The sequence below is a fragment of the Candoia aspera genome, chromosome 1 (assembly GCF_035149785.1).
Source record: "Candoia aspera isolate rCanAsp1 chromosome 1, rCanAsp1.hap2, whole genome shotgun sequence".
Taxonomy (NCBI): Eukaryota; Metazoa; Chordata; class Lepidosauria; order Squamata; family Boidae; genus Candoia; species Candoia aspera.
The window spans coordinates 310,408,938-310,432,574 of NC_086153.1; the positions used below are offsets into that span (position 1 = coordinate 310,408,938).

Genomic DNA, 23,637 nt, shown 5'->3' on the forward strand with positions numbered 1-23,637 from the left:
ATACCAGAACGTAGGTATTTACCTCGATGTAAAAGATTACTAGTACCTTTAAACACACACACACAGAGAGGCAAATATATAAATCTACCCTTGTAAACTTTGGTTCCTAAGTACAAATTGATATAATATACAGCACTGATGACCACTGAACAGCCCGGGCTCCTAACATTGAACTAGCCCTGGCTCCTGGCTACTACATTAGCAGTATGTCAGGCTGTTTGATGCAAAACAGCTAGTAAAATGTTGACAATGCTATATCTCTGTCCAAAGCTTTCAATTTATTAACTATGACTGAAGAATTAAATTCTGACAACAAAGAACATCTCTGCTACTATACTCAGCCCTACCCCAACAAAGTTCTATCAATTTCTAAGTGCCTTCTGGAAGTGTACTTTTACACTGTTCTATCCTTGGCAACCTTCTGTAGACACTGAGTAGTAAAACTAGCCCTATATGCTTGCACATAAAGAGGACAGAAGGCAGACTATAGGCATTAAGACAGCTAATTTTCATGTAACAAGAAGAACATCATTTGACACATGTCAAGTGAAGTGTTTTTATTAAGAAAGTGAGAAAATAGCTGGAAATACCTTGTTATTTTATGTTACATCCAAAAACCTAGGGCTAAACTTCTGTGCTGAGCACAAGTGCATGTAGGTCCCATGCTCCCTAATTTGTTGGTTCATTTACTAACAAATTATTCTTTCAGACAAGCCTTCCTATCCTCTGTATTTTTAATTTTTTTTAATTAGGTGTTTGCAAAGAGACATTCAGCTGACTGATTGCATTTAGTAAAACTGATGAGTTGTAAGAATAAGGTAGTATGGATGATTTTACAACACAAATCACCCATAGTGGTTTATTCTGTTGCTAAGGTGATGTTGCTGTAAAAAATGGAAATTCTTGCTCAATTTCTGATTAAGGAACTATGCCACATTTTACCCAAGCATTTGACTGCTCCATCTATGGACTGAAAAATAATCTTCAGCTTGTGACTTTTCTGACATACAGCTTGATCTTCAAGAAACAGTATCTTTGATTATATGGTATTAGATATATTATATTATATTCAGAAGTATCTTTGTCCCAAATGGCACAGAATAATGGCCTGCCTGTGTCTTTAGGCATGACGTTCAATTGCAAAAGCTTCATCTGACATTTTCTTAGGGCTGCCCTATTTAGAGAAATGTATCTGGGAGAAAGGCTGTAAACAAAATAAGCTATAGAGGAACAGGCCAGCATTTTTCCTTTCATGTTACTTTTCTTCTAACAGTCACACACACATCACTTTATATATGAAGTAGGGCAGGATCATACTGAAAGATATGAATCTGGGCATCAAAAATGAAGGGCATAGTTTTAAAAAAAACAGTGAAGTTTAAAAAAAGTTGTTGCCATCTCAAGTGGCAGTTTGATGATGTTCCCTCTGAAAAATGCCTCCATGAGAGTATTTTTCCCCCAAAGTTCAAGAGAGAAACTAGCCAGTGCTTGAAGAAGCAGTGCATTCTTTTTTAACCTTTTTTTTAAGTAATCATATTTTTACATTGTAAAAGGTTTTTAAATCATGGCAATCTTATTCTCCAAGCCCCTCTTCAAGAAATTGAAATTCCTTAAATAGCTCCCCTGAGTAGGCTGACCATACGTACCGTTTTGAACGGGACAGTCCCGTTTTTTTAACATTTCCCGACCATCCCGTCATTTTAATATAAATGTCAATTTTGTCCCTTTTTTAAAAAAACATTGGAGTCATTATTGGGAAAAGTGGGGAAAAATTGAAATTGAAATTGAAAAGGAGGCTGACTTACCCATTGGCAGTAGTTCTCAATCCTGTGGGAAACCTAGAGCAGGAACTGCAGGAACAGCTGATTGGCGGTGAGCAGGGGGAAGAGTCGCTGCCGCCAATCAGTGCAGTGGAAGATGGTCGGAAAAGCGCGCCCAGCAGAAAAGAAGCCAATTGGCTCTCAGGCCAAAACAGCGGGAATAAAATAAAATAAAAGGGCGCCCCAGAGAGGAACAGGTTGTCGGGGACAACCATTCACTAGACTCCTCCGTTCCTGTCCTCCCATTCCAACTCGCCACCGCCCTCAGCCCTCCTGCAATCTTTCTGCCCAACGCCACCCCTGCACGAGCCTCTCCAGACCCAACCACTGCTACACCTCCCTCTCCTGCACCTTCCCAGCAAGGACTAGCAAATGGATCTTAAAAACTCTTTAAAACTTTTTTATCGTCTTACTTTTTCATGAATACGGAATATTACATAATATTATCTAAGTTTAACCCTGTCCCGTTTTGCCATCCCAATGTCCCGTTTTTGTCTCAAGGAAATATGGTCAGCCTACCCCTGAGCCAAATCCATCAGACAAAAATTCTTCCTTGAATTTTGGGAAAGTCAGGAATAGAGGTTTAAAGGTAAATATATCAGCTGAACAAGTCAAGTTACCTATTCTATGTCCTGAGAGATTTGCTCTACCTCTACTAGCTGCCTGGAACAACAGCAACAAAATCATCAGGTGTACCCTCCCCTGCGATGGCAACCTTGTAATGAAAAATGTCATGTCCAGGGAATGACTACTTTCTATGAATTCTTTAAAGACACAGGATCCTGGTTAGAGATAGGACTTGCCCGGAACCATAGCTGGAACTCTTGCTGACATTCCCCTCCATTTCCCATCCCCTCCATTTCCCATCTCCACCTTGTTATCATGAAAATCCCCATTTGGTTCCGTTCTTCTTGAAAATGGGCACACACTCTAATTCACACAGAAAAGAAAGAGAAGAAAACAAAAGTACAAATAGGTTTATTATTTGGTCTATTATCAGAGCAAATGATTTGGCCTCTTACCAGTACTCATGGCCTTCTGTCTTCCAAATTAGTGTCCCTCCCCAAATATGAAGCAAAGAACGTTGGTTTTTATTTTGAGTGTAACCAACCAAAAGCCACAAGGAAGGGCGAAGGCTCATATTATTTTTGAATGATTTTTCTGGAAGAATCCCAAATTCTTCCCCCTTTGTTTTCTTTTAGACTTCAATTCGAATTTGTCTTTTCCCAAAGGGTTCCCCTGCTTAATATTCACAAGCTGTGACTGAGTTTTAATATAGAGTGGTAGACAAAAGGAGGAAAAACTTCTCAGTCCCAGTGATACATTTGCCTCTTCTGATGAGAGTTTGGTTCTCTGAGCAGAGCCCGACCCATAAAAAAAGGAAGAACTTCAACATCAGACAAATTTAACCATTACATCTGCCTCCTATCCATATTACATTCATTTCTAAGGCATTCAGAATGGCCTTTCAGAGCATACGTCAGGCTTGCCCAAGGCCACACAGCAAGCTTCGTAACTGAGTGTGGATTTGAGCATAGATATTTGGCTGGGATGTGCAAGACTATCTGTTGTATCCCATGGCTCAGGTTATTATTTAAACACTCTTCTTTTTCAAGTCTCCCTGCTTTTTACATACAATGTTCCAGACTATTATGCCTGGCCAAGGAACAGCAAGCTGATGACAGCTACTGTCTTCTTTTCCACACCTTTTTTAAAATGCAAAAATAGAGCTTTCTCTTTTAATATTTCTGATGCTTGTTGACCAGTGTCAGTTCTCCCCCCATACAGTAACTGCTTTAAAGCACTGCATAGAGCATCGCATTAAAAATTAATTACACATGTTATTTTATTGATAGTGCATAATGTAATGAGCACCAGCTGTGCTAAACATCCAAACTCCTTTTTAAGATAGCTATAAAAAGCGAAAGAAAGAAACTATACTTCCAAATGTTTCTCATGTCAGAAAGCAGGGGTGGGGGGAGACAGACAGCAACATCTTGTATGGATTTGAAGCAGAATTCTTTGATTTAGTTCTACATTTGGAATGTTTGAAGAGTTCAGGCTTTTGGGCTGGGGTATTAGAATAAAATCCAGTTAACTCTCTAATTGATGGACCCATTGTCTTTGTTGCATCTTCATTCTCTTGGTGTTTAGATTATACTATCTACTTCTACCTGATAACCATATAATTTAAGAAGCACACACATATATATATCAAATGCCTAAAAGTCACAAGCATGTAGTTTTAACAACTTTGAATATTTTTACCTTGTTTGTTCTATAAATGATGAAGATTTGGCAGATTGAATCAATTTAAGTATCTTTTTTCAAATTAAAACATTGGTTAACTTAGTAACAGGAGAATCACTATGTGGGGGAAAGAATCCTAAAAACAGATTTTACTTTTTCTTAATGCTTACAGTGGTTGGCTTCTTTTCTATATTCAGTATTTATATTTTATACACCCCTCCGTATTTGAATCATATTCTAAAAATATGTAAAACAAGTGTGTACTCAGCCATTTGATTGTGTTTGTCTATGAGATAAAACTAGATGAAAACAGATAAATGTAGCATTCTTTTTGTCTGAGCTAAGTTGGTGGAGGTTTACATATTTGTACGTAATGCAACTATCATGCACAAATTCAATTTTTCCAGATGTTATGTAAATTTCACCAAAATCAGTAAGTAATGTTTGCTAAGCCCAAATTTCAGCAGTTTTCACTTTATTAAAAGCTACATTTTCTCAGTAGGGAAAAATTCTATATTTAAAACATAGTATATGTGGTACTAATATATGCCTTTGTAGTTCTTTGTCCGCATATGTACTTAATAAATAACCGAAGTTCTTCTTAACATTTTTCTCACCTAAGTGGGTGTAAGGGGAACAAGGACAGAATATTTTCCAGTGCAATTCTAGAGAGTGTCTGCTCTGCATAATGATTTAACTGGGTGTAACACAAAAATGGTACCATATCTGTTTTCCTCAAGTCTTGATGAGTTTTTTTAAAACAAAAATATGGATGCGTTTGCATTCTCTACTCTGATTACTGTTTTGTTTTCCCATTGATCCTCGGTTTTAATAAACCCAGTCTGGAATGAAACAAAAGCTTGCATCTTGTTTCAGTATGAAATGTGCAGAACACATACCATATTATTAACATAAACACTTCTGAAATAATTCAGCTTTCTAGACAGATTGTATTAATTGCATAAGACTTTTTTCTTTTTCTTTCTTCCAGCGAGGGTGGTCCAATCTAGACTTCTCATTGGCTGAGCTGGTATATAAATCTAACAAAAATGAGTTTAAGGATAATAGTGAAGAGGAGGCAGAGTGAGAAAAAACTATTAATTAAACATATCCCTACGTGCATATATATACTCCAGTTCAATCCCATTATTTTCTTATAGGTATAGCTTATATATTCATGTTGTCTTTTAAACTATACCATACAAACCCTAACTAGCTAAGCAATACAGGGAGCAGAAAATCAGATGGATGTTTACTTTGCCAGATCACTTTCTAGTTTTTAAGAACACCTTAATGACTAATGCAATCAAAGTATTTGAAAGATATTGTTTTAGGGCTTCTGGGGAAGAAATGGCAAACTGAAGATGGCTCACTAAAAGTGGAGCTGACGACTACAGTAGAAAGAAGAGCCAGCAAGACCAGTTCTTCATAATTCCTCTCCAGTCAGGAAGAGGACTTGAGATCACCCACCAGTGCTCCAGACAGTTGTTTCTCATGAGGAGACCTCAAGACAGCAGTCTCCAGCTGGTTTAGAGCTCTGGGAGACAAGGGAAAGCCATCGTCGCTCAAACCGCAGTTGGCGCCCTTATGGACACTGGGTTCACATGCTTTCCTAATCACTTTTGGAAATTGCTTGTTAACGGCTTTTCAACTATTAGGAAACTTTGGATCAACAGCACCAGGTGCGTTTCCTTCAATCCTTAGTGAAAGAAGTTTTAAATAACAAGTTTAAGGACTTAAAAGGGGGAGGGGGGGATAAACAGCAAAAAAGTGATTAGAATGTTGATTTTGCAAAGTTACAAATGGACTAAGGGTCCAGATGGATTTGAAATACGATGTTGAAATTAATTATAAGAATCCTTCCAGTGGGAAAATACTGTTGTTTTGAACGCTTCAAAATGATAGGATGGGACTTTGAAGGTTGGATACTAGAGGGAACCAGAAGGAACTAAAGATTTACAATTAAAGGAAAAGAACACTTAAATTTGACTTACTAATTTATTTATTTTTATTTATTAATCAAATTTATCACCGCCCATCTCCCAAAAGGGACTCTGGGCAGTTTACAATAAAATTACTAATACAGAATGGAGCAAAATACTTTACCATTGGACAACATTTTTGAACAATGGACCCAGAAGTTAATTTTAAGAGTGTCTGCCCTTATAGATAGCCTGTGTTTAAAAGATGTTATGGAAGAGGAACAAGTTTTACTGGACAAGACTGAGATAATCTGAAAGTGGATTTAAAAATGACAGGCTACAAGAATGATAAGGAAAAAGATGCTACACTGGATATACAAAAGAAACCAGCTGATGCTTTAATAATTAAAAGGGATACACAAATAACAAACCAAAATAATGACCTGAATAACTTTTCTGTATTGGATTTACAAAAGAGACTTGTTAAAGCATTGAAGAATTTTGTGAGAAGGGAGAAAATAAAAATGAAAAGAAATCAAGTTCTAGGGCATTATTTGAAGGGATTAAAGATCAAGATTGTTAAAAGTAAAAGGAAGGAATATAAAGTTGGTTTATTTGATCAAGGTTAAAATAGATATGTTGTTATCTCTGGTAACGCTTAATGGACTTTTGCTGATCAGGATTGAATGACAAGGCTTTAAGGATTTGTTTATAGATAAGAGATGGGATATGGGAAGAAGAGATCATCAGTTGTATTTTAAGAGAAGGTGATAAGTTACTAAAATTGTTTATAATTGTGATGAAGGGGGAAGTCATTTCTTTATATAGTTCTTTTTTTTTTTACTGTATTTTAATTTTTTATTTCCTTTCTATTTTTCTTTTTCATTTTCTTTCTGCACTTTCTATTTTTTCTTTTTATTCTTTTTATTTTTTTAGTTTCTATTAGTTTTTATCTTTTTAAAAAATGAAATACATTGTTTTAAACTCTCCAAGCTAGGCATGTACATTCCTTAACTCTGGACCTTGAACTTCATAGTCTTGGCAATTAATCAAGTCTGCCACTGGCCATGTTTTTTTTCCTTAATAGGTACAATTCATTAATTGTTTTTCTACCTTTTTATATCCATCAATATATGGCAAGAAATCCGTATATTTACAGATATCCATTTACTTTCTAGTAAAACACGTTTTTTGTGTGCCTGATATTGGACAATTAACTATTGTTTTTTATATGTACCAATACATTCAAAAAACCTTGCCAAGTATTTATCAATGAAATCTAACTCACGATCAAAACTAAAGCTGAAGATCCACATACAAAGGATGCCAGCCATATTCTATGTTTTTAGCAGGCTATTTTCTATTGAATTCACCAGGTACTGCATTTCATAGAATAAGAATCAGAAACTGAAGACTGCAAGGACAGTTCCGGCCTACAGAAAACGAGATGCCACCAGGAAGACTGCTGATAATCTCAAATCAAAAGTATTAATTTATATTAATTTAGTTATTATTTTCTTTTACCCCATCATATTTATTTTCTATTGTGTCTATTAGACCATAAGCCATTATTTTAAATGAGAAGGTATCTTGAGTGAATTGGCACAAATTTGTTATGCAAATGTATAATACAGGGGTTCCTAAACTTTTTGCCATCATACCTCCCTTTAGGGTAATCTTAATGTACACATCTCCCCTAAAAATCCAAACACCCAAATGAACACATATGAACAATGAAAACAATACAATGAAACTTAATTTTTAATAAAGACTTCAAAAATAAAAATCTTCATACCTCTGCTGGATTCTGCCTGCACCTCCCTAAGGGAGGTACAACTCACATTTTGGGAAACCCTAGTATAATAGCTACAAAGATCTATAAAATGGAAATAAATCCATATAGCCAGCAAGAACATAAAATGGGATAAGGCCTTCATCTGTAATATGCTGTACTGACTGCCATCACAAAAATGCCATTATGCACAAAAGTACAGATCCAAGCACCAAAAAAAGGAATTGCTATTCAGCAATGGCATCAATTATTACAAGTCAAATCTAAATTTGCTTGCCAAGTAAAACATACCTATATGCTTTTCAGTGTGCATACACAGAGCTCTCTCACCAATGCTAAGCTAGTTGTTGATATCACCTGACATAGCATGAGATAATTTAATATATTGAACTATGTCTATAAGAACTGTTCAGTTCACTGAACTGCCTGCTGTCTTCCCTCCATTGCAACAAATGCCTCTGGTGGCAGGTGAGGGTCACATGACCACAAGAGTTCCCATATAATTACACATCTAACTTTTAATATATTATGCCTTATTTAAAAAGGGCAACAATAAATTCTGATACCTCTGAAAACAAGAATATTTGTATTTAGAGGAAAAATATGTAAGCTTTTCAGAGGAAACCACTGAAGTGTAGTATGTTTTAGGAGGCCACGCTAACAGTAAATCCATTTAGTAGGTTTTGATAGATATATATGTTAGGAGACATAGAGAGACAAAACAGAAAGGTTATGCATTTTGCTAAACTGTGTGTGCCCATGTGTATGTATATATTTGTGCATATATCCTACCTGAAGAACTGTGGTTTTCTATAAATACTTCTAAGTCTAGGTGTCTTCATCAAACTTATATAGTTCTATTAGAACTACTTCCAACTTTTCCCCCTTTATCTTCACACTATTCAGAACAAGTTAATCAAAAAAGAATATGTTGCTTTTGATCCATCTGCTGCAACCCTGAGAATGTTGTGATTCTCTTCCAGCTTCTAATTAAAAAGACACTAAAATGTTTCAATAGGAGAATTCAGTTCCACAGGGAGAAACCTCCCCATGAAGGCAAAAAGGACATGGCAATGGAGATGTCTGCAGATATTTCAAAGCAATCTGTTAGGGAATGGGCTTATTATGCAATAGAATTTCCCTGAGCTGACTTTATATAGAATTCAAAATATGTAGTAAATTAAACTAGCATTAGCAGAAAGAAAAGGGAAGAAAAAAAGACTACTGTAAGCACTCGTGCCATTTCTGAGGCTTACAAAACATTGTACGAATGTCATTAAGACTCTTGTACAACTCACAGCACAACCTTCTGTATGAAAATTCAATTTTGTGCCCTACTGAATTCAGTGGGAAGAAATTCCCAGGTAATTGGATCTACAATGATAAAAGATTGTCAGGGTATGTTAGATAACCATATTAATTAATGAATCATGTATCTGTTTATTAATGCCAGTATATTTTCACTAGTATATCAGTCATTATATATGATCATATGTAGCTTTATGCCAAGTATTTGTGTGAATGGACATGTATGTGATACCTACTCAAATCAGGACAAAAAGGCAGAAAGGTTTGCTCAGGAAGATTTCAACTTGTACAACATGTGGAAAATAACCAAATGAAGAAGACACAAAAAGTCACTGATCCCAAAGCAATAGATAGTTCACATATGAACTGGATGAAGCAATTGCACTTCAGTGGAAAAGTACCAGGAGCTATGGGAAAACTGCCAAAGTGAGATTGGCCAACGTTTAATGGGCTGGTCAAGATATAAAAATATATGGGAACTGTAATCCTTGGGAGCCATCACAAACAGCTAGTGTTCTATGTGGGTATCCTGCCTCAGTCTTCTGGAACTCAAACCTAGGCTAGCTGGTTAAACACTGAGTTGGAAAGATATGCACAAATGAGTGGAGCTTTTCGCTTGCAGCCAGGCAGAGACCACACTGTTGCAAAAACCCTGACTGCTACCCTATGATCAGGAAAAAATATGCTGCTGCTACAATGTGGCTGGTGAATATGAAATTTAAAAAAATCAAACTGAAAAGGAATAGCAACTGGTAAATACCACTGATGTGAGAGCTATAAGTAGCCCTACCATGAGAACGATCTAGCTAGAACAGAACAGTTCATGATTTCTCCTGAGAAAAATGGACAAACCATGAGGAAAGTTCTGGGGAAAGGGCAGGAGAGAACTGTCCCTTGATCCACAATAAACCTATGGGTCCAATTATCATACAACATAGAAGGACCATCAAAGTTTTCATATAAAATGAATTAGCTGTCAAAGTAATATAAAGGTGAATCTGTGCTGAATCAATAGCTAAAGGGGATGAATGAGACCATCTTTATTCAGATAGTTACAGCCATGAGGGCACGCTATCCTGAGCCCATGGCCTAAGAAGAACACAAAATATTTACAGTGTTTCACACTCAGGGTTTCCAGAGGTCAGGTGCTGAGCAGTTTACAGCTCATATGCACACCTGTTTGATGAGAAAAGCACACATACCTTCTCACTGGCCTTGTGAGGAGCACTACTTGCACAGCTGGAAAGCCTAGTAGGAGAGATTGTTTTTGTTGCTGGGACAACTGGAAAATGTGCAAACTGAGAGCCACCAAATGTGACCTGCTCTGCAAGAGTTTCTCCTTGCCTTTCCATTCCTACTCCTTGTTCCAGAGGGCAAAATAACACTACAGGAGAACAGAATTGCTAGGAGAAGGATATTCACAGGACAGGAATGCCAAAAGAAGAAATGTATGCTTTTTGTATATGTAATACTGTAATCAGAGATGTGAGGAAGGAAAGGGCCTAAAAATCTAAAATATATCTCCAAGCACAGACACACACACTGTTCCTCTTCCCAGAAAAGCTACCAGCAATAGCAGTGGCAGAAGGAAGGGTTTTTCTTTGTATTAGAGGGGAAATGCTGGTACTAGGGAACAGAGTAGTCCTTTATTATAAAAGCATGTGGGACTGTTTATGTATGTATACATGAATGCTATGAAGGTGAATATGTATGAAAGTAAGCTTGTGATTTTAAACGTTGTCACAGTAGATGGCAGAAAAGAAAAAGCTGTGGAAGGGACTTCATATGTTGAAGTTGAAAGACAAGTAGAGAGGATGAAAAAGAAGATGGTAGATGAAGATAACTCTTTGTTCTCTAACTTAGATAAAGACTTTAATAACAATCCATGGAAATTTAATTTCTTATCACCTTTATTTCAAAGCCACCAGAAATATTTCCCATTTATCTCAAGCAACCAAACAATTATGAGAATTCTACTTTTAACCATGAAGAATACTGAGATGAGACGGGCTTTCATCAGCCATTAAGTCTAGGATAAGTGCTAACTGCCTTTGTAGAAAAATACCACCATGCACAATGGTATGGATGCAAACAATAAAACAGAGCTATAACTTGGTGATGCACCAACTTCTAAAAAGCAAATCTTGATTGGTTTGCCATAGTCAAGGACTTCATGTACTTTCCATTGTGCCTGAAAAGGACTGTCTCATTTCAAAATGAGCAATTGTTGATGACAAGTCCTCTACTGAGTACTTAAAACATGACTTGAAAGAAACATATTTTTTCAGAGCAAGTAATCTTTAGAACAATGATAAAACAGTAGTATATATGGTTGTATCAGAAGCAAATTACTGGCAGGAAGAAACAAGTAAGACCAGAATATATCAAAACAGAGAACCTTTCCCGCCCAAATACTAATGCAAAGCTGCAGTATATGATTATTACTATCTTATTAAGACTGGATCATCAGCATTATTATATCACCCATGCTAAAAGTGTTTCCTATCTTTGGTTTCCTTAAAACAAGGGCCCAAAATTTACCATTTTCATTGCAGGTGACCTAATTTCTTCCATTCTCAACCATAAAAATGATAATAAAGGTTAAGTACTTCCAAGCCTATTCTAAAGCCTTTGACTGTGTGGATCATAACAAATGGTGGCAAGTTCTTAGCTGTATGGGGATACTAAGTCATCTTGTCTGCCTCCTGAGGAATCTGTATAACGAGCAAGTAGCAACGGTAAGAACAGACCACAGAATAACGGACTGGTTTAAGATTGGGAAAGGAGTACGGCAGGGCTGTATACTCTCACCCTACCTATTCAACTTGTACACAGAACATGTCATGCAACGTGCTGGGCTTTAGGAATCCAAGGCTGGAGTTAAAATCGCTGGAAGAAACATTAACAATCTCAGATATGCAGATGGTACCACTTTGATAGCTGAAAGCGAAGAGGAACTGAGGAGCCTTATGATGAAGGTGAAAGAAGAAAGTGCAAAAGCTGGCTTGCAGCTAAACCTCAAAAAAACCAAGATTATGGCAACCAGCTTGATTGGTAACTGGCAAATAGAGGGAGAAAATGTAGAAGCAGTGAAAGACTTTGTATTTCTAGGTGCAAAGATTACTGCAGATGCTGACTGCAGTCAGGAAATCAGAAGACATTTAATCCTTGGGAGAAGAGCAATGACAAATCTTGATAAAATAGTTAAGAACAGAGACATCACACTGACAACAAAGGTCCGCATAGTTAAAGCAATGGTATTCCCAGTAGTAACATATGGCTGCGAGAGCTGGACCATAAGGAAGGCTGAGAGAAGGAAGACAGATGCTTTGGAACTGTGGTGTTGGAAGAAAATTCTGAGAGTGCCTTGGACTGCAAGAAGATCAAACCAGTCCATCCTCCAGGAAATAAAGCCAGACTGCTCACTTGAGGGAATGATATTAAAGGCAAAACTGAAATACTTTGGCCACATCATGAGAAGACAGGACACCCTGGAGAAGATGCTGATGCTAGGGAGAGTGGAAGGCAAAAGGAAGAGGGGCCGACCAAGGGCAAGATGGATAGATGATATTCTAGAGGTGACGGACTCATCCCTGGGGGAGCTGGGGGTGTTGACGACCGACAGGAAGCTCTGGCGTGGGCTGGTCCATGAAGTCACGAAGAATCAGAAGCGACTGAACGAATAAACAACAAACACCTCCAAGCCAAATGGGAGAAAATGTTTCAAGAAACCCAGTGTGCTGAGTGGTTACAGTGCTGGACTGACTCCAGAGAGACCCAGGTTCAAGTCTACCCTCAGCCCCAGATGTTTACTGGGTGATGTCAGGCCAGCCACTCTCTCTCAGCCCAATTTACTTCACAGGGTTGTTGTGGGGAAAAATTGGTGGCTAGAATGCTATGAATGCTGCTAGGAGCTCCTAACAAAAGACAGAAAATAGGTTTAAGAAACAAACGAACAATAAAACTCAAATGACAACTTTCATAAACACAGTGTGTGACTTCATATTAAAATATTCTCTCAGGTTGAGACTTCAACAATATTACAAGAAGCCATGTAGCAGGTTGTCCTCCAACTTAAAAACTGGTATTGCTTGTTCAATTAAAGATCGGTCCAAAAGCTAAGTGTCCAACAATGAAGGAGGAAGTGAAAATATGAAAGTGCAATGTTATTTCTGCATGCTTTACTTTTTCTTACCTAGTCTTAGATTTGTTTGTTATTTTTACCCTCTCCATTATTGGTGTCTGTTTATCACAGAGGCAGTATGGAAATATAATAGCACTTGTCTGCCACATTTTTCCATATGGGCTGATATTTATATTATGCTAAATAAATTGCATAGACGTAAATATCTACTGGGAAAATATTAGCAATAGTAACTGCAAAACTCCTCATTCAAGTAAACCAAGCATATCATTCAAATAAATGCTAGAGTTAAGAATATGCAATCAGTTTTTGTCACTGATCTCTTATTTCTTCCCAGGAATTTTTGTTTTGTTTATTTTTATTTATTTATATATCAAATTTATTCCACACCCATCTCACTCAGAGTGCAACTTTTACCAGATTTATTTCCTTGCCTTGCACACTCCGATCTTGCACATGTAGACTAAAAGAGATTTTTCTACTACTGTCTATTCCCAACTAGATGAGACTTTCTAAGATTCATCCTTTTCGTGGAAGACGTCAATATTTTTTTCTGGAATATTTACAGTACCAGAGGTGCTTGCTGCTGGCTGGTATGTCTTTAAGAGAACCTCAAGATGTTAGTTATTACTTTTCAAGGCCTTAATGGTTTGGAACAAGACAAGTTACTTGTAAACCACATGTGAGCCTCCCAACTAAAGGTTAATTACTGTGATATTCCTGTCCATACCTTTGCTTTCTGGAGAATGTTTGGTGGCATCAGATACCAAGACTTATTTTTAGAACTTTTAACCCCAAAATATTATCTCCGTCTTTGTACTCTACCTATACTTCAAGGCTTTGTCTTTTCTACAATTTTATTTTAACTTTCTTCAGATTGTGTGTTAAGTTCTTGCTCTCTTTTTCATGCACTGTTTTATATTGTCAGTATTTATTTTTAATTACTGTTATTTTGTATGTTTTGTTTTATACAGGGAGGTGCAGGTTACAAATGTTATAATAAAACAAATTTCCAGTATTTAAAACCTATGCTCTACTTTAAACCTTTCACCTAACTACTTCTCCTCTGTGATCCCTCTTCTCTGAATATGGATTGTTTTTCTAAAATACTATGACAGCATCATTTATTCACATACAAAAATATGGAAAAATTAGGTTACTATTTCCTTTATGAAGGTCTTATGTATATTACAAGGCTGCATCCAGGTCATAAGAAACCAATAAATGAATATTAACCTTGGAAAGTATCCACTAAGCTATATGTGGCCTAAAACTAGACACCTTGCTTTATCCTAACTTTTAACACAGCCAAATCTACAGAAAAGACATTCTCACATTTGTTCAAGCTAATGTCATCCATGCTAGCAGCACATCATGGTTATTTGCTAAAATGTTGTCACATGTTCTAAATCTTTACAGGTAATGCATCAGACAACAGAAATAGTAACTAACAGGTTACCACTTTTCAAAAGAAAACCAGTATTTTTTCATGTTCAGCTGCCTACTGGGAAAAATATATTTTAGATTGTAAGTAGTTTGGGGCAAGGACTATTATGCCTCACAAAGCAATATGTGCTATATAAATAAAAATGTACAACTACAATAATAAGCAGCATAAGCCTTAGAGAATATGTGTGGCTAACTTGCTGCAATAAATGAATGCTAGCTACTGTAGTATGAAAGAGTGTTAAAATATGAGACAAACTCCTTAAGCTTACATTTATGTAGAAATGTGTGGAATTCATTTTTACTGCAATTCATATACTTATATTTCATTCATTCCTGCTTGGCCCACTTCTCACCTTTTCTCTTTCTCTTTTATTCTTTATATTCATATGAAGTTGTTACTTCTTTCTTTTGTATTTCCACCTCTTTGCTACACTTTTCTTACTAGATCATAATAAAAGTTGTGGATAAGTAAGACTGTGTGTTATTTGTTGCTTATATTATGAACATTTGTGATAGAAGTAAGTCAAATCCTGATCTTCTGGAAGGACTGTCTTATTATAGTAGTCTCATATATTACAAGGGGAAAATGGTAAGATTTAGCAAGACCCTCTCAAAAAGGCATTATTCAAACTACATTTAGAACATAACCAAAGATTTGGCCAACTTCAGACAATAACTGAAAGCTTGGAAGAACCTATTTGAGCAATATTTTTTCTTCCACAATTCAGTCTGATTTTGCCATTTCTATTTAAGGGCTAAAGATGACCCTAAAGATCCATCGCATTTAGTATCCTGGTTCCCACTGTGGCCAATCAAAGCTTGAGGGCAACAACTCTTTTCTCCCAGCAGCTGATATTCAAAGGCATGTTACCTCTGCATGGACCTTGCTTATAGCCCTTCTAATTAGCAGTCATTAAAGCTAGCAGTCATCAAATGGCAGTGGATGCCATTGTTAAATTATACACTTTGTAAAGATATACTTGTTTTGCCTCATTGTATCCTAAGAGAGGGACTTCAATGGGTCATCACCAACTATTGAACTTCTCCCATTTCCTTTGGGTTTGGGCCAAATTTGGGTAAAATTAGTGGACTACTCTTTCAGTGGTATTCAATATTTACAAAGTCTTTTCCATAAAGATTGGTTTCCTTTCATTGCTTTCCATACAAGCTAGTGATGGAACAAAGACAAAATTAATGAGAGGCTTTTACAGCAGTGGAGGGAAAGTGTGCGGACCACAAGTATGCCATGTTCCAATGAGATCTGAAGAACGCAAATCATCAGGAAGAAAGACTTCAGATGCTAACTGTTATCCAATTAAGTTTAGCATAAACAGCCCAGAGAGATGAAATCTTGATATCAGAGTATCACATTTGTATGAGGATTCTCAGACATTTGATCACAACGCAGCATAAACAAACCATCAGCCCCAGTGTTGGTGGCAACATCTGAGATCAACTAGCCTGCACCCCCAGCAAAACAAGACCAAACTGGTTTCAATTCCTGTCTTGGCAATGATAGGGAAGGTTTCTAGTGCTTTAGCTGTGTCCTTACATCCAAATGGACCTGCTGCTTCCAAAGATACATCATGTTGGCAGCTGACCTTCAGAGAGCAAAAATAAAATGTTTCTGTTACCTGACAACTGACAATGACATCCAAATGTGCCTGATGTCTCACTCTGAGACCCGCCAACTGAGATTGCGCGCGCACCACAGCAGGGCAGGCTCAGGCAGGGCGGGACTGAGGTTAGAGCACGGAGAGGTGGCGGTGCGATCACTGATGCGTGAGGGTGGGAGGAGGCAGTTATGGAGGCCGCCGGCAGCTTTGCAGGCCTGGACGGCCCTGAGGAAAAAACAATAGAAAAATCTGTCAGTGGTACCGATGTCTGAAAGCAAAGATGGAGAACAGGAGCAATGTAGGGCTGGCATGACTTACAGTACATATTTTTTTAACAAACTGTAATGGGAAGAAGGAATAACTTTGAGGAACTAGAGGAAAAGCCGCAACAAGGACAACAGTCAGATAAAAGAAATCTGAGTCCGGAGCAGAACTGTAATGTGAATGAGCATCTCAGAAAAGACCCTCCCTAGTTCTCAGGAAGAGGGCGGGGGGGCGGGGGGGGAGAGGGAATGCATTGAAACCTGTATGATTGATTGATCAGCCTTTCAAGGTAGACCAGACTAGGAAACCAAAATCATGCATGCTAATACTACATTTATTATAAGGTTATAGTAAAAGAATCTTTCAAGTCTGAATGCACTTCTCCCCTCTTCTCCCTATATCTTCCTGAGAATTAGAGAGGGTCTTCTCTGAGACACTTTCTCAGGTTACAGTTCTGGCCCAGACTCAGATTTCTTTTATCTGACCATTGTCTTCATTGCGGCTCTTCCTCCTGTTCCTCAAGGTTATTCCTTCTTCTCCTTATACAAACTCACAGGGCAGAGAGAAAGGGTGGTCAGTAGAAATGCCTCTCTTCACTCAGGCCTTTCCTATGGGAAGGCTGGATGAATGTTTCTTCCCCCTTTCTTTTAAATGCCTAATGTGTTAACACTATTTATTTGTAAACCATCAAGGTACAACTGTATGGGATGCAGTATAGAAATGGAATAAATATATAAATAAGCGAATGAATAAAGGCTGCAGTCAAAATACCAAAGACAAAACTTGACAATAAAAATCATATTTAGTGTGTCTGATCCAGATGATAAAGTTCGAGCAACATTATTTTATTTGGTTTGTTGGTATTTTTTTTTGTTTTTTGTCTGTATGTTTGCTGAGGGAATATTTTCTTTTCCTACCCTACATCTTCTCAAAGGAAGGGACTATAAATACGTAAACAATTATTTTTGTGTTATTTTTCTTCTTTCTCAGTAACTCTCAAGACATTGGTAGATATACAGCCACTAGCATCTTAGTCTGTCTCTGGACTAGATTATTACCTGTTTATCGGTTCTTTTCCTTTCTTTCTTTTTTTGATCCCTGCATAGTATAAGCAAAAAGTTTACAGACAGAGTTTAGCTATGTATCATGTGGCAAAATGGCCGACATCCTAATAAACTTCTGTCAGTCTCCAAAAATGTGTGATTTATTTCAGGAAGCGCCAAGCAGCAAAAGAAATGTGCTCTAAAAAGAACATGCCAGTTGTTGCGTACAAATATAAATTCATACTGTTGTTTTGTTTGTCCTAAAAACCAAAATAGTTGTACAAAAAAATTATATTTAGATAGCAGTTTTCCAACAGTGTATAAAGTAACTGCAAGTCACTAAAATCCTCTTGATAGCTTATGTGTTTTTTACCCACTCTCAAGAGCTGCTCTGACCATAATTTGCCTGGTCAAAAAACACTACCTCTGATAAAATAGATTTGTACATAGGAAATATCCTGCCACAATAACCCCAAAAGAGTTCTCAGCAACATTCCTGCTGCTATGAAGAAACACACTATTCACCAAAACTGGAAGAGTGACAGGAAGGGACGATGTATAAGATAAGTCATCCTAGAGGCAGTATGGAGGAGCACCAGGGGACATTGCCAGAGCCACAGGGCATGTGCTTAGGAACCAGATCGAAAGGGGGATTACTGTTTTATGGCCATCCTAATCTAGCTCGCCAAAGGAAAAAAGGGGGAAAGCTGCTTGCCAAGTTACGACTGAACCAGGCCCAGCACGCTAACACAAAGTACTGCAACTCATAGATCAAGCAGCTTCATAGAAGTGCCAGGAATTGAGCTCCCAGAATAAAGCATTTATGGGCCATCATGGCTTCATCGCCACTTGAGCTGTAGCCAACAATGCATTCTGCATGTTCCATTTCTGTATTATATTTCCCGTGTTAAGTCTATACAGAACATAACCTTTCTTTGTTGCTAATAGCTCCAAAGAAACATTGTATCCTCAAACTGTATTATTCATTTAAAACACATACACACATATCTAGAAATCATCTGTTATTTAGAACTGTATTTAGTCTCTGCTTCTGGTGTATTGGAAATGCTTTCCCTCTTGCTCTCTTGGCAGTAATCAGAATGACTTAAGCAATTAAATAAAAGCGTAACACATATTGCATGAACTTAACTTTTAGTCAGAACCTAGGCTGCTGTACCCAGTTTTCAATAACTAAGTATTTGCCTGCAGCCAACATTTACCTGATGCCCTTGAATCAATATAGTTACTGTAATAATCAAGGCCAGTTTCTGTAATAAGCTTACAAGTCTGCTGTTTAGTAGTAAAGGACACCCGGATCTACAATGGCAAGGAATATGGTATATGATTACTTAAAATTTGCATCTGTGACCATTCCAGAGTCAGTATGATCCAGCAACAGTTGTCAGTGTCTTGTTTATATGATATTTATCACATCATACAGCAAGCTCTTTCACATTGGGCTATGCTTGAAGAACCTCCAGGAGAATCAAATGGTACAGAAAGGAACTGCCAAGCTGCAAAGCAGTACATGGTATTATGATCACATCACTCAAATGTTGAAAGCCCTGCAAAAGTTGTCAACTGCTTTCTCTTACCTGTAAACAGCTTATGTGCTGATTATCTATAGAACTACCTGCTTCTTTATGAACATGCCTGAGTATAAGCAGAAACAAACATTCCTGGTCATCAATGCCTGTACGCTGCATTTCAGATGTTCTCCATTGGGAGCTAAAATTGGTCCACCTCCTTTGCTTTTCAGGAAAAATACTTCTTTTTAATCTGTTATTTAAGAGGGGAGTCTTTTAATTTACTAGCAATGGTTTAAATTTGTTTCAGTGTTTCAGTATAGTTTTGTTTTATGCCTTTATTAGCTGCTATTGTTATTGGATTTATTCCATCTCAGGCACATCTGAGGAAAAGTGATATACAAATATTATTTAAAAAACAAATATAACTATATAGTATCTATTACTCATAATTTCCTCCTTCTATTTGAACCCAGAACAAAGAAGGCCTAGTTTTTCATTAAAAATAGCATTTATCCTCCTAATGCTTTTTCATCTCACTTTGTCCCAGTCTGAAAACTACAGCTAGCATGTTGATCTGATAGCTACAGATGTGAGTTCAATAGAAGTACTTCATCCTTGGCACTGCATTCAGCACTCCAGTCTGCATGGACTGCATTTGATTTTGTCATTTATCTTAAATGGCTAAGAGACTACCAGGGCAAAACATTTGTGTGAAGTTGTTGCCAAACCACAAGTGAAGGGCCTAAATCCCTGGCCTAAATCCTTGAGCTACACAGCATCAAGGATAAAATGTGTGTCCTTTGTGACTTTCATTTTTGTGTTTTAAACAGATTCTGGACCTTTAGATTATTTACTCCTCACTCCCCCACCTTCTGATCTCATTTCAAATTGTTACACAAACGGGTAAAATAAGACACTGACAGAAACTGTACCTACATTACAATCTGGAGGTGACTTCTCTTCCGAGCCAATGAAAGCAGATGGCAGACATGGAATGTCTAAATATACATAACAACTTTGCTTGGCATTTAGAAAATGCACAAATAGTGTCATGATCTTTTAATACCTCAAGAAAGACACATGAGCAAAGAAGGACCCCAATCTTGTTTTAAAATTTAAGGTTGTAATTTTTAAAAAAAATATATAAAAATCTATTCTATTTATGTAATGTTGCAATTGCTACTGACACTACCAGTTTCACCAAACCTACAATGTATGTGTTTTTGATTCTTTATGTGCCCCACATTCACTGTGATAATTGCTTCCCAGAGCTAGAAAGAAAACTTGTTTGTAGAAATCACAAATCAGGACTAATCTCACTTCAAAGTCACCACAGGCTAAGATTATATTTTCAGAAGACATTTTTGTGACAATTTAGCCCCCCATACATACACTTTTTTTTTTGAAGCTCACTTTACAATTTCATTCTGATTTTTCTCTACTCTTATTTTCTTTGGCTATCATATCTGGATTTAGAAATCCATACAACCGCTAGATGGCAGCAAAGAATTAGTTTGCTGAATCTGTTTGCTGCCATCTACTGGTGTTCAGGGTTTCTGCAGCCCAGGTATGATAGCCCTATATTTCCATAGATAGTGCTCCAGAATGACCCTAATACAAAATGGCCACCAACATCATTCTTGCTCCTGCCATTTTCAAAAGCAGCAAAAAATATCCACACTGGAAAGAAAGAACCCATGCTACTGTCATAGCTATTTAGCTGCACCCATAATGAAAAACTGGAGTAATTATTTTCATTTGAGGAAAAAGAATACTGATAAGATAACCTTCCATCCAAATAGGATGGAGAATTTTGATTAGCCATTTTCAGAGAACTCAAAAAGGCACATACCATTCACCTTTCTTAACTTCTCTCTAGAATTTAATGAACCAGACTGCACAAAGGCCACAGGCCTTAACATGTTATGTAACTTATTCTGACCAAGGCTTTGCAAGTTGTCTGCACAAACCACACCTCAATTAAATATGAGGGTGGCTAATATCTTCTGCACTGAGTCATATCCCTTGGGCTCTTGAATAGCTGCCAAGATGATTCTAAGACAGCCAGGGCTACAGCCTCTTCTGTTAGACAAAGTGATTCTTAATAGGTAAAATGAATGAGGAAAACTATTCAAAACAACCACAGAGAAGTGCAGAAAAAACAAAAAGGCAGCCTAACCTGGTCCCCTCCAGATGTACTGGACTATAACTCCCCTCACTTCCCAACCTATAGTCCTAACAGATGTGCTGACTGATGGATTAATCCAACATATCTGGAGGGTTCCAGGATGGGGAAAACTACACCATCCTATAATATCTAGCACTGGCACCAAGGGCAAAGATTGTGACACCTCTTGTATGTCTCCTAAAATTATACAATTAAGTATGGGTTAGAAACAAATAAATAACACCAGTTTAATATGCAATATTTTGCATGAAAAGTAAACAATTGCACATTAGAATTATGCTTTGAGACAGAGAGAAAAAAAATCTCCAATATTAAAAATAAATGTAAGTGATCATGTAGACAATGTTCCTCAGTAATAGCTGAGATACCATTTCATTGTAGGAACTGTTGGTTTCAGCTGGCTCTAAATTGGAGAATATAGTAATTATTTCCCTACTGCAAAAATTACAGCAGTTTTTGCAAGCTTAGCTGTCTCCATTAGAAGGATGGAGAGGAGATTTTTCTATACATTTTAAGAGTTCTCCAGTTTCATTTCTGTAGTGCTATAGTTTTAAGAGACTTCACCGTTAATCCCATTGTAACTCTTACATTTACCCTAGATTTTGGAGAAAACCAAAATATCAGGATATGATGGATAGCAGAAGCAGGAGGAACTAATAGATTGTTATACACTTTGCTTTTACTGCTCTTATATTTTACAGTAAGCTTTTTTGTCACATTTTCCTGCAACACATTCTTTATTATCAAACACCACATTTTTTTTCTACAGGTGATGGAAACATGTTCTGTGCTTAATTTACCAGCATCATAGCTCTGGATTTTTGGAATTTGTACTCAGTACTAGTTCAAGGACAAAAAACAATGCTGTTTAAAGGAAGCACAACTTTTAAAAATATTTGAACTCTCACTCAAATTAACTGGATTCTTGAGTGCTGAATCTGCTTCCAGTGCTGGAGAAACCAAGCCGTATTTCTGTTTGCCAAGGTAATCACACACACACACACAAGCACACACATTTAGATGACCACTACATACAGAAAGCCATTTCTCTGCTGTCTGGATTTTTACAGCCCAGATAGGATAATCCTCAGTCAGAGTGCTCGCCTTTGTGTAGTCAAATGAGAACATCCTCAAGAAAACCCAGAGTTTGCAGAATCCAAAAATATATATATCTGTTTAGAATGAAACCAGGAAAATGGAGACAGACTATACTTAACAGGCACTGAATACTGACACCCTGTTGGAAGGGAAACTGTGTGATGGACAGAAGGCCGGCATGATTAATTGGGGCAGGGGGGGGGGGACATTGAGCAAAAGCCAGTTCATACTGCAACATTTTATTACAGGTCCTAGTCTGCATCCTAAAACAAACTGTATTTCAGAAAACACAGCATAATTTCAATGAATGCCTCAGAAATATCCAGACTGTACCACTATGCAGATTATTATTTGTCTTCCTCATTACTGTTATTGGACTTTGCTAACTGCAAGAAAAAATTTGCCTTACAATTTGATGTACTGGAGTCCCATTTAGCCAGCCTAAAAAACTAGATAATGTTTTTTAGAATAGTTCAATTTAAAAATTAAAAGTCTGCCCTTTCTTTAATGTCCATATAGATTACATGTAGAGAAAAATAAATGGAAGTAAATTGTCAATACTTACTAATTAAAAACAGAGAATAGATTTGCATTGATGCTCAACTCAAAAATTTATATTTAATACTAGGACTGCATATCCATTATCATCACCATCACTGTCATTATTTTCATTTTTTTCCATTTGTCAAGGCTATATGCTCTCTAAGTAGATTAAAGCACATAAATATTATAAGCATATTAATAAATTCGTATTTAATATGAAAAAATTAAATCAAGCCAAATACACTATAATACAGCAGACTCGAATCATGCGAAGTAACAATTTTATTAATGCTTTCTATCATGTTAAATCAAAAAGACCCCAAAATATCAGTAAGAATCTCTTCTCGATAGACGATAGTCAGACCTAATCCACAAGGGATATATTAGCATATAGAATACACTCTCTCTATTTTACATATTGGTATATTCTTTATACGATAAGGTATCATTAAATTATAGTTATGTGGCTATGCCAATTTTTGAAGTAGCACAACGGAAGAACCAAGTTCAATACATGTGAGTTTTCATTTTTATCTTTCCTACAGTGAAACAAAACTTGGAACTGGAGTCTCTGTATCAGAAGCTATCAAGAATACTCAAAAGTACCCCCCCCACCGCCGCTTTTCATGGAAGAATGCCAGTAAGTATGGCTTGAATTTAAGTCTGCTTTT

The 23,637-nt window shown here is 37.0% G+C and overlaps 1 protein-coding gene across 7 annotated transcripts in view; it reads right to left on the reverse strand.

Annotated features, from left to right (window-relative positions):
• Positions 1–23,637, reverse strand: part of BCL11B (BCL11 transcription factor B) — a 169,034-nt gene that overhangs the window by 71,420 nt on the left and 73,977 nt on the right. For 5 of the 7 annotated variants that reach the window (XM_063290301.1, XM_063290297.1, XM_063290298.1 and 2 more), the window contains exon 4: positions 16,320–16,526. The exons of the other annotated variants lie outside the window; for them this stretch is intronic. In XM_063290301.1, coding sequence (XP_063146371.1) covers positions 16,320–16,526 — 207 coding nt within the window. The remainder of the gene's footprint in view (positions 1–16,319; positions 16,527–23,637) is intronic. 7 annotated transcript variants of the gene reach the window in all.